This window comes from Oncorhynchus keta, chromosome 23, assembly GCF_023373465.1.
Source record: "Oncorhynchus keta strain PuntledgeMale-10-30-2019 chromosome 23, Oket_V2, whole genome shotgun sequence".
NCBI lineage: Eukaryota > Metazoa > Chordata > Actinopteri > Salmoniformes > Salmonidae > Oncorhynchus > Oncorhynchus keta.
Window position 1 is genome coordinate 35,808,004 of NC_068443.1, and position 12,581 is coordinate 35,820,584.

A 12,581-nucleotide genomic window follows, 5' to 3' on the forward strand; every position below is an offset into this window, starting at 1 on the left:
TCAGCGCACATCGTTACAGAGGGCCAAATGTAGAATTTAGCCAGGATACCGGGGTTAACACCCCTACTCTTACAATAAGTGCCATGGGATCTTTAGTGACCACAGAGAGTCAGGACACCTGTTTAACATGCCATCTGAAAGACATGCCCTAAACGGTCACTGCCCTGGGTGTTTGGGATTTTTTCTTTTCTTTTGACCAGAGGAAAGAGAGCCTCCTACTGGCCCTCCAACACCACTTCCATCAGCTTCAGGTCTCCCATCCAGAGACTGACCTGGACCAACCCTGTATAACTTCAGGGACAAGTCAGAAGTGGAATGCAGGGTGGCATGCTGCTGGGATGGTATGAGTGGAAATGTGGAATGCTTGTATAGACTTCTCCTGCACTGACGGTGGCGCTAATGCCTATGATTGACAGTGAACATGCAGACAAGCATGCCCTGAAGAAGATTATATTTGCACTCATTACATTGTTACCAAGCAAACAACACCATACTGTGGGGCCTTTTATCAACTATCGACTGGATTAGCCAGTTATCTGGATACATTGTAGCAGATGTAGTTTGATATAATGCACGTGAGAAGCCTTCCTCGTATTGTGGTCATTGTACTGTGTGCTGATCTACAGGTAACCGACAAAATAAGGGAAACACCAACATAAAGTGTCTTAATAGGGCGTTGGGCCACCACGAGCTGCCAGAACAGCTTCAATGCACTTTAACATAGATTCTACAAGTGTCTGGAACCTTATTGGAGAGATGTGACACCATTCTTCCATGAGAAATTCCATGTTTATGGTGGTGGAAAATATTTGTATTTATCCAATCCTAACACTCAGCTCAGCTGATATACATAACACTATCAGTGTTCATAGTACATATAATATATTATTTACATTTATGCACTGAGTGATCGTAAGATCATAATCACACAATTCCAGTGTAAATAATACAATTTTACAAAAAACAAAAAACACTATAATCTACGTGATTGTAATGATTTTTTAAATAAAAAAACATTTTGCATATAGCCTCATGTTAATTCAGTTGCTGAAAATATATTAGTCTACCCACCGAGTACTGATTAGTTTTAGTAGAAAGGTGGAATGCTACAATAACATGGGATGTTAGTGTTTTATTGTATGGCTTACGTGGGGCAAAAACATTTTGTCCTATGATTACATACATATTTATCAGATGATGACACAGTCTAGTCAGGCAAAGTCAGCTCTAAGTCAAAATGGAAATGATCTTGTAGTATGAAAAGAGCTGCAGAAAATAGTACATATTTCCTACATGATTAAATAGACCGCACTATTGCGTAACACATGTCCCGTTCATGTAAAAGCAGCGCAGCTTTGTTCACGATTTTATCGCGTATCACTTCTTAGTCAGTGTTTTGCATTGCAACATTTGGTGATTAAGACGAATTGTGCTATGTAGTAACCATATATAATGTTGCCAAACGGACAGAACTCGCACTGCATCTGTCTACAAGAAATTATAATAAAGCAATCTTATATTCGTAAATGTACGGTAGTCGGGGTAAAGGTTCATGTAACGTTGATACGTCCCCCTCAGATGCGAAGCCTCTTCTTCAAACTAGGTACAATTAAGCCTGTAAACTCTTATCTTTACAAGTGACACTCAAGCGACTCTTCACGATGGTTTGAGTATTTGAAGTTGGATGTAACAGATGCATAACGTTAGCATTTTTGACAGTTTGTAAGCTAACCATAATGCTTCAACACTACTTGGTGTACTGTGTGCGCGCCTGCAGAGCCAGCTTTTTTTCGTCCCAGAACGACACATTGTTTACAAACGAAGCAAGTTGCCTGTTTGGTCCTTATATAGGGACAGACAGACTGCACACGGTAGACCGAGCATTTAAAATAGTTATGTTGGCCTTTTTAACCGACTAAATTCTCGACCGAATCGAGAATGAGTTATGAGTTAAAGAGCAAGTCCACCACTTGTCAACCTCGTTTTCATTATCCCCACCACAATTACCAGTGTCAGTATACGTGACAAAGGCGCATCTAACTTTTTGAGAAACAAATGTAAAGTTAAAACTGATGACATGGTAGTTAATCTTTTTTTTGAAAACAGTGATTTTTAAACACTGAGATTCACAGTGACATAGGGAGCAAGAAAATACCCTTTGACAATCAGTGTTTTACTTCTAATCCTACCCTGCAATGTCACAGAAAATATGTATTTTTATGGCCTTATTTTTTTAACCACAGATCATAGAAACGTGCTGGTTTCACATATGTAAACACTGGTTTGGTGCTGGATGTTATGAATATGAATTGCTCTTAAATATGGACACATGCGCTGTGCAACATCAAGTAGGGGTATGTTGACAGTGTGTGTTGTATGCGAGAGAAGCCGTTGGATACTTGCAGTGAACTAAAAGGACTTAAAACTTAATTCTTCAGAATTTAGTTGATATGGACCAAATTTAAACTGGATGTGGAAATACAGTACCAGTCAAAAGTTTGGACACCTACGTATTCAAGGGTTTTTCTTTGATTTTACTCTATTCTACATTGTAGAATAATAGTGAAAACATCAAAACTATGAAATAATACATATGGAATCATGTAGTAAACAAAAAAAGTGTTAAACAAATCAAAACATATTTTATATTCTTCAAAGTAGCCACCCTTTGCCTTGAGAGCTTTGCACACTCTTGGCATTCTCTCAACCAGCTTCACTTGGAATTCCTACAGTCTTGAAGGAGTTCCCACATATGCTGAGCACTTGTTGGCTGATTTTCTTTCACTCTGCAATCCAACTCATCCCAAACTATCTCAATTGGGTTGAGGTCGGGTTATTGTGGAGGCCAGGTCATCTGATGCAGCACTCCATCACTCTCCTTCTTGGTCAAATCGCTCTTACACAGACTGGAGGTGTGAATCGCTGCAGAATGTATATATGCCAGAATGCTGTGATAGCCATGTTGGTTAAGTGTGCCAGCCATCTTGTCTCACGGTGGGAACTACATATGCGGAGATCATCCGTCACCTGCTCTGTGCCTCACAAAAACACGGCGGTTGGAACCAAAAATCTCAAATTTGGAGTCATCAGACCAAAGGACAGATTTCCATCTAATGTCCATTGCTCATGTTTTTTGGCCCAAGCAAATCTCTTCTTATTATTGGCATCCTTTAGTAGTCGTTTCTTTGCAGCAATTCAACCATGAAGTCCTGATTCACGCAGTATCATCTGAAAAGTTCATGTTGAGATGTGTTTGTTACTTGGAACTCTGTGAAGCATTTATTTGGGCTGCAATTTCTGAGGCTGGTAACTAATGAACTTATCCTCTGTATCAGAGGTAACTCTGGGTCTTCTTTTCCTGTGGCAGTCCTCATGAGAGACAGTTTCATCATAGCACTTGGTTTTTGCAACTGCACTGGAAGAAACTTTGAAAGTTCTTGAAATTTTCCAGGTTGACTGAAGATGACTGTAATTTATCTTTGCTTATTTGAGCTGTTCTTGCCATATAACAGACTTGGTCTTTTACCAAATAGAGCTATCTTCTGTATACCAACCCTACCTTGTCACAACACAACGGATTGGCTCAAACACATTTAGAAGGAAAGAAATTCCACAAATAAACTTTTAACAAGACACAGCTGCTAATTGAAATGCATTACAGGTGACTACCTCATGAGGCTGGTTGAGAGAATGCCAAGAGCTGTCATCAAGGCAAAGGGTGGCTACTTTGAAGAATCTCAAATATAAAATCTATTTTGATTTGTTGAACACTTTTTGGTTACTACATGATTCCATATGTGTTATTTCATAGGTTTGATGTATTTGCTATTATTCTACAATGTAGAAAATAGTCAAACAATTTAAGAAACCCTTGAATGAGTAGATATGTCCAAACTTTTGACTGGTACTGTATGTTTTGATTTAGTTTGCACATGTTTTCCACTTTTGGATAAGGCTGACAGCTCCACTTCTAAGCACTTCACCTTTTGTAGTGATTTTTTTCAAATTACAAATGCATTGATCTTTAAGAACTTGATCCACTAGTCCAATTTCAACCACACCATGTGAACTGTCACAATGTGTCAACAATATTGTGTTACATTTTAGCAGCAGCCTATTACTGTTTGTAACTATTTTTAGACAGCTGGAATAGAATTTATGTTAATTGCTTCAATTCTCCACTGGTTGTGATGTAGTAATGCATATTCTGGGGAATAGACTGGCCTCAGACTGTACAACAGAAATTGAAAATGTTGAATGTTCAGAAATATATGTAGCTTATGTGGAGAGAGAAAGATGTGAGTCAAATGTCAATATGAATATATTTGGAAACATGGGCTGATGGCTGGTGACACATGACTCTCTTTTCTTCCCCACAAGGGGGTCTCGAGAACTAAAATTCCAAAGCATCAACCCCTGTACAGTAAAGGGCGTCCTATATAGGGAAAGTCAAAATGTCCCTCCAGGCGAAACAAGTCAGAGTCCTGGTCCTCAGAGATATGGAACAGCTGGGAAGGACACTCTTCCGCCTGGACCAAGGTACCTGAACATTTTTCCCATTTATGCATGGCTTAGGCTACCATGATATTGACTTATTGAGAATGAGAATAACGTGATATTTTAAGTGGTATTTAAATATGATACTGGTAGAAATATTTGCCAGTGTTCTATTTCTGTAGCTAGCCCATGGGGTTTGGGGAGTGTGGGTGCAGGCGGATATATACACATGTCCTATTCTTTTTTGCGTTGCAGTTTTTTTTCTACGTTTTGTTGTTTTTGTGATGTGGGAGTTGTCTTTTAGTTTATTATAGTCCAAATTATGGCATGGATTCAGACACGTTTTAATCCTGTGTGATATCTGGTAACGTGAGACTATTATGAGATATATCCAACATAGTTTGCTTCTTTAAGACAAGATTCTGGTTTAGAGGATTTGAATAACCGCTTTCATTGTCGATGCTTTTCACAAACCACAGCTACAGATGCACAGCCGAAAACCGGATTGAACAAGTAGAGATCCAGTATCACTCAGAATCTTCCAGTTGAGCAACTGTGCAGGCTCAACCACACTTGATAAGGCAGCTGCTGCTGAGCTTATTAGCAGTACCTATTTTCAGAGATCAGAAAGAATTTGTTTAGTTACATGACCACTGTAATATGATTATTGTGAAGTCAGATTAACACACAGTGAATTTCCGAAAGTATTCAGACCCCTTGACTTTTTCTACATTGTTGTTACATTACAACCTTGTTCTAAAATGGATTACATTGGTTTTTTTCCCTCATCAATCTACACACAATACACCCTAATGACAAAGCAAAAAAAAACGTTTAGAAGTTTTTGCAAATGTATTAAAAACTGAAATATCACATTTACATAAGTATTCAGACCCTTTACTCAGTACTTTGTTGAAGCATATTTGGCAGAGATTACAGCCTCGAGTCTTCTTGGGTGTGACCCTACAAACTTGGCACACCTGTATTTGGGGAGTTTCCCCAGTCCTCTCTGCAGATACTCTCCAAGCTCTGTCAGGTTGGATGGGGAGCGTCGCTGCACAGATATTTTCCGGTCGTTCCAGAGATGTTCGATTGGGTTCAAGTCCGGGCTCTGGCTGGGCCGCTCAAGGACATTCAGAGACTTGTTCCGAAGCCACTCCTGCATTCTCTTGTCTGTGTGCTTAGGGTTGTTGTCCTGTTGGAAGGTGAACCTTTGCCCCAGTATGATGTCCTGAGCGCTCTGGAGAAGGTTTTCATCAAGGATCTCTCTGTTCTTTGCTCCGTAAAGGCCAAATTGGTAGAGTGCTGCAGAGATGGTTCTCCTATCTCCACAGAGGAACTCTGGAGCTCTGTCAGAGTGACAATTTGGGTTCTTTGTCACCTCCCTGACCAAGGCCAGCTCTAGGATGTGTCTTGGTTGTTCCAAACTTCTTCAATTTGAGAAGGATGGAGGCCACTGTGTTCTTGGGGACCTTTAATGCTGCAGAATTGTTCTGGTACCCTTCCCCAGATATGTGCCTCGACACAATCCTCTCTTGGAGCTCTACGGACAATTCCTTCGACCTCATGGTTTGGTTTTTGCTCTGTCAACTGTGGGACCTTATGTAGACAGGTGTGTGCCTTTTCTAAATCATGTCCAATCAATTGAATTTAGCACAGGTGGACTCCAATCAAGTTGTAGAAACATCTCAAGGATGATCAATGGAAACAGGATGCACCTGAGCTCTCCTATCAAAGAGTCTGAATACTTTTGTAAATAAGGTATTTCTGTTTTTTTTATTTTTAATAGATTTGCAAAAACATTTAAAGCTGTTTTCGCTTTGTCATTATGGGTATTGTGTGTAGATTGATGAGGATTTTTAAAAAATGTAATCCATTTTAGAACAAGGCAGTAACGTAACAAAATGTGGAAAAAGTGAAGGGGTCTGAATACTTTCCAAATGCTCTGTAACAGTTTGATTTAAATGTTTACATGCTTTGCAGAAATAACTATTTTCATAATCCTTTTTTCATGGACACATCTGAAATCAGGCTACCTGTTTTATTTATTTCAACTTTTGGGGGAGGTAGATCAGCTTTAATATTGCAGATAGATTGTGGCTTCCATCAATGTAATTGTCTGCATAATTTCCAATCTCCCATATTTTTTTTGTAAATATATACAGTACCCGTCAAAAGTTTAGACACACCTACTCATTCAAGGTTTTTCTTTTTTCTTACTATTTTCTACATTGTAAAATAATAGTGAAGACATCAAAACTATTAAATAACATATGGAATCATGTACTAAACAAAAAAGTGTTGAACACGTTTTTATATTTGAGATTCTTCAAAGTAGCCACCCTTTGCCTTGATGACAGCTTTGCACACTCTTGGCATTCTCTCAACCAGCTTCACCTGGAATGCTTTTCCAACAGTCTTATTTAGTTTTTTCCCCTTCACTCTGTGGTCCTTCCCATCCCAAACCATCTCAATTGGGTTACGGTCGGATGATTGTGGAGGCCAGGTTATCTGATGCAGCACTCCATCACTCTCCTTCTTGGTCAAATAGCCCTTGCACAGACTGGAGGTGTGTTGGGTCATTTGTCCCGTTGAAAAATAAAAGATATTCCCACAAAGGGCAAACCAGATGGGATGGTGTATCGCTACAGAATGCTGTGGTAGCCATGCCGGGTAAGTGTGCCTTGAATTCTAAATAAATCACTGACAGTTTCACCAGCAAAGCACCCCCACTCATTACACCTCCTCCTCCATGCTTCACGGTGGGAACCACACACACGCGCCTGCACTTGAAGAAACTTTCAAAGTTCTTGAAATGTTCTGGATTGCCTGACCTTCATGTCTTAAATGAATGATGGACTGTGGTTTCTTTTTGCTTATTTGAGCTGTTCTTGCCATAATATGGACTTGGTCTTTTACCAAATAGGGCTATCTTCTGTATTCTACCCCTACCTTGTCCCAACACATCTGATTGGCTCAAACGCATAAAGAAGGAAAGAAATTCCACAAATTAACTTTAACAAGGCAGAGCTGTTATTTGAAATGCATGCCAGGTGACTACCTTATGAAGCTGGTTGAGAGAATGCCAAGAGTGTGCAAAGCTGTCATCAAGGCAAAGGGTGGCAACATTGAAGAATCTCAAAAATAAAATATATTTTGATTTGTTGAACACTTTTTTGTTACTGCATGATTCCATGTGGGTTATTTCATAGTTTTGATGTCTTCACTATTATTCTACAATGTAGAATAGAGTAAAAATGATTTTGAAAAACTTGAATGAGTAGGTGTGTCCAAACTTTTGACTGGTATTGTATATACTTTTCTATTGGTTGCAAGAATTTAATATAATAATTTAAATGGATAAACTCTAAGTTTTGAATCCAGAGCTGTTGTGTGTATCAGTTCATAAGCCATGTGCCATGGAATCGAAAATCTCTTCCCAACTGCAATCTAAGCTCAGCAATAAAAGAAACATCCATTTTTCAGGACCCTGTCTTTCAAAGATAATTATTAAAAATCCAAATAACTTCACAGATCTTCATTGTATAGGGTTTCAACACTGTTTCCAATGCTTGTTCAATGAACCATAAACAGTGAATGAACATGCACCTGTGGAATGGTCGTTAAGACACTAACAGCTTACAGACGGTAGGCAATTAAGGTCACAGTTATGAAAACTTAGGATACTAAATAGGCCTTTCTACTGACTCTGAAAAACACCAAAAGAATGATGCCCAAGGTCCCTGCTCATCTGCGTGACCGTGCCTTAGGCATGCTGCAAGGAGGCATGAGGACTACAGATGTGGCCAGGGGAATAAATTGTAGTGTCCGTACTGAGAGACGCCTAAGACAGCGCTACAGGGAGACAGGACAGACAGCTGATTGTCCTTGCAGTGGCAGACCACGTGTAACAACACCTGCAGGATCAGTACATCCGAACATCACACCTGCGGGACAGGTATAGGATGGCAACAACAACTGCCTGAGTTACACCAGGAACGTACAATTTCTCAGCCATACTGCTCGTTTTGTGTGTGATTTCCTGCAAGACAGGAATGTCAGTGTTTTGCCATGGCCAGTGAAGAGCCCGGATCTCAATCCCATTGAGCACGTCTGGCACTTGTTGGATCGGAGGGTGAGGACAAGGGCCATTCCCCCCAGAAATGTCCGGGAACTTGCAGGTGCCTTGGTGGAAGAGTGGGGTAACATCTCACAGCAAGAACTGGCAAATCTGGTGCAGTCCACGAGGAGGAGATGCACTGCAGTACTTAATGCAGCTGGTGGCCACACCAGATACTGACTGTTACTTTTGACCCCCCTTTGTTCAGGGACACATTATTCCAGTTCTGTTAGTCACATGTCTGTGGAACTTGTTCAGTTGATGTCTCGGTTGTTGATCTTGTTATGTTCATACAAATATTTACACATGTTAAGTTTGCTGAAAAATAAATGTGGTTAACAGTGAGAGGACATTTTTTTGCTGAGTTTATATGGCACAGTTTTTTGGTCCTTAAATGAAACATATATATACTTTTTTATTAATCACAATTTTCTTTGGCCAGTTTTGGTCTTTAATGCAGGTTGGACAGACAGGTTCCTTACTTTCTCCCCCTTCCACTTGCCTCTTCCATTTTTGTGGTATTGCTGCAATTAGTTGGTTGTAATTCTGAGTAAAGCATTTCCATATATTATCATTAGCTGCATGTGTGATATCACTCCACCAGTCATGATATAATTTACAAAGATCATACCTTTTTTATTTTTTGTTCCCAAAATATAGATTTTTTTCATCAATTTGTATATTTGAGTTTAATCATAATATTTGTTGTAATATGTGTTCTGTCTTTTCTGATGGATTAAACTGAAATTGCAACCAACTTTATATGGCTTATTTTAAAAATAGTGATATTTTGGAGATTGTTTCCTTTTCAAATAACTGAAAGTGAGAGGTTGTAATCTGAATAAAGGGAAAAAGGCCAAGTATAACTTTTTGTATGACTGAAGCATTAAAGTGAGATGTTTAATGCTTTAATATTTAATAATCTCTGCCCTCCAAAGTCGTGTTCATTATATAAATGAGCCCGTTTTATTTTATCTGGCTTGCCCTTCCAAATAAAATGACATATTTTGCTCATAGAATTTACAAAACAAGCCATTAGGTGTAAGCAAGCCCATAAGCATATAGGTAAACTGGGATATTGACTAACGACTTAATGTCGTAAGTAAATGTATCATCATTTGGTTGTAATCCAGAGAGGTTACAAAAGTATCTAGATCCTCTATGAGGCTGTGGAGGGATTCAAATTGTGGATTTAAAAGAAAACAGGAATCATCCATGTACAATGACGCCACGGATTTCTAGGCCCTTGATATTGTTGTTGGATCTGATTTGAATGTAATCTGATTTAAGGTGTTGACATGGCCTAATAATTTGAAAGTTTGCTCAGAAAACCATGTGTTTTAATCAACGTATGTTTACTTCCGTTATGCCCGTACACCGATTTAAGATCAGCAGAGTAAGATGTTTTACATGACTAATGCCGTACTCGGCCTACTGCCATAATCAGTTTAATATAAAATGACCCGTGTGCATGTAAACGCACTAATTTGTTATCCCTACATCTAGCTGTTAACTAATAACTAATAGTCTACATGGTATTTATAAACGCTTTCTAACCCGTTCATAAAGAGTAGCAACATGGCAGGCTACCGTTGAATTCTCGCTAGCGGGCATCGTGTGACTACTAAAGACATTATTCTATCCCCTTAACAGTGGCAACAGGGTTGGAGTGTCTGGGTTTCAAAACAGGCATGGTGGCAACTAGACTTTAAGGGGTGGTGTCCACAGATTAGGCTAAATACGGGACTAAAAAGTAATGTCATTAAAGAGTCTCCATTGAAGATTCTTTTTTTTTTAAATATAATAATATAATAATATATGCCATTTAGCAGACGCTTTTATCCAAAGCGACTTACAGTCATGTGTGCATACATTCTACGTATGGGTGGTCCCGGGAAACGAACCCACTACCCTGGCGTTACAAGCGCCATGCTCTACCAACTGAGCTACAGAAGGACCTCTCTTTTTTGTCCGGGACTAGGCTAAATATGTCTGGGGAAATTGGTCCCAAATTTGTTAGCTGGTTCATTAATAGCGATATGCAAAATGTCCTGAATTAGTAAACAATTGGAAATTGGAAGGGATTGTATCAGTTAGTGGTGCATTCGAAAGCATGGGGGAAGGGGCGACGTAACTCGATCCAAATGCTTTTAGCTAGATCTGCCATTACAATCTGGGGATATTACCTGAGTAATACCTGAGGACATATCTGTCGAGTTGTGTACTTTTGTCATATGCTATGGAATGTATTGTATCCTCAGGCCTTGTTTGTACCATATGTTTCTTCTAAGGCTTTGAGCTCCAGTTCCGTCTGGGCCCTACTCTCCAGGGGAAACATGTGCGCGTGCAGACTAACTACCCCGCCCCAGGGGAACACTTTGACCGTCACACCTTCCGGGCCCTGGACTGGCACAACCCCACGGGAAGAGAGGACGACTCTGACAAGTTCTGCTCCCTAGACCTACAGATCGCTGGATCGTACCAATACAACTTTGGTCACGGGTGAGACGCTATTGTGATACAGACGACATGTAGCATTCATATTCCATTTCTCTATGAGACACGGCATCACTAGGCAACTCATTGGAGCTTCATGTTTTAACTAAATATTCAACCCCCCTCCCTCCCTAGCCACGAAGAGAAGTCAGGCGGTGGCTACGTGGTGGTGGACCCAGTGCTGCGTGCCGGAGCTGACAACCACCACGTCCATCTGGATTGTATCACCATCCAGACCTACCTGTCCAAATGCCTCGGGCACCTGGATGACTGGCCAGACAGACTGAGGGTGGCTAAGGAGTCTGGTGAGAGAGCGGGGGACCATCCTTATGCAAGCCTGCCTTTACCTGTTGTGTCCTTTTGAAGGCTGTCTAGTCTGTGTAGGGCTTTAATTGTTCCAACCCCGGACTTTAATACCCGATTAAATTGATCAACTAGTCGTTAACTAAATTAGGTGGGTCAGGTGTGTAATGCCTGCACACATGGCGATCTTCCAGGATCACGAGCGAAGAATACTATTTTAGTGCATTGTCTCACTTGGAATTTTGAATCCCATGTAATCACAATGAACAGGGTTAGTCTAATTTCTTAGGTCACTTATGGACAACAGTGTAGTTCAAGGTCCCAAGCCAATGTTTACACTACATTTCACCTTGTCATTCTGCAATATCCCATTCTTGAAAGAGGGCTAGGTTAATCATTAACGTGCTGACGGGTTACAAAATGCCTACATCTAGTAAGTGACAGAAGTAATATAAATGATGCCGTATGATTGACAGTGTTCCCTGTGTCGTTGGTATGAATCTAAACATGTGTGTGAATAAAGAGCATTCAGCTAATGTCTTCGAATATGTCTCATAATATCTTATAACATGTTATTTCTTATAGTACTCATTTATTACATTGTTGATTTTAAGATATTTTGTTTGTTTCCCAGGCTACAACATGATCCACTTTACGCCTCTGCAGACGCTCGGTAAATCCAGGTCCTGCTACTCCCTGGCTGACCAACTAAGCTTGAACCCAGAGTTTTCGCCACCGGGAAAGAACTACACCTGGACAGATGTGGGAGAGTTGGTGCAGAAACTGAAGAAAGAGTGGAACATGATCTGTATCACTGATGTGGTCTACAATCACACAGGTGTGTGTTTGCGGGAGAGCATGGATGTGTGTGTGTGTGGTGGTGGGATGGGGCGTGAACGTGGGTGTGCGTCTCCCTCTCCTTGGTTGAACGACTAGCTGCCCAGTAAATGACAGCAGTCTGTTACAATGAGGCCATATGTAAAGAGCAGTTAGTTCAGGGGAAAATAACCAGGGTTTGTCAGCGAGTCTCACAATTCACAGTTTAGTAGTCACCCCTAAGAGTCCTCTACATGTGGGGGGGGTTGTTATCTGTATAGTGTCGTGTGTTGACTAAGTTGCCATAGCAGAACTCCTAATATCACAATATCACAATGCATACTGCATG

The 12,581-nt window shown here is 40.3% G+C and overlaps 1 protein-coding gene across 2 annotated transcripts in view; it reads left to right on the forward strand.

The window, feature by feature from the left end:
- The first annotated feature begins 1,538 nt into the window (after positions 1 to 1,538).
- Positions 1,539 to 12,581, forward strand: part of LOC118402238 (glycogen debranching enzyme-like) — a 33,643-nt gene continuing 22,600 nt past the window's right edge. For both annotated transcript variants that reach the window (XM_035800275.1, XM_035800276.1), the window contains exons 1-5: positions 1,539 to 1,603; positions 4,381 to 4,539; positions 10,909 to 11,119; positions 11,249 to 11,418; positions 12,051 to 12,254. In XM_035800275.1, coding sequence (XP_035656168.1) covers positions 4,455 to 4,539; positions 10,909 to 11,119; positions 11,249 to 11,418; positions 12,051 to 12,254 — 670 coding nt within the window. In that variant the 5' untranslated portion in view covers positions 1,539 to 1,603; positions 4,381 to 4,454. The remainder of the gene's footprint in view (positions 1,604 to 4,380; positions 4,540 to 10,908; positions 11,120 to 11,248; positions 11,419 to 12,050; positions 12,255 to 12,581) is intronic.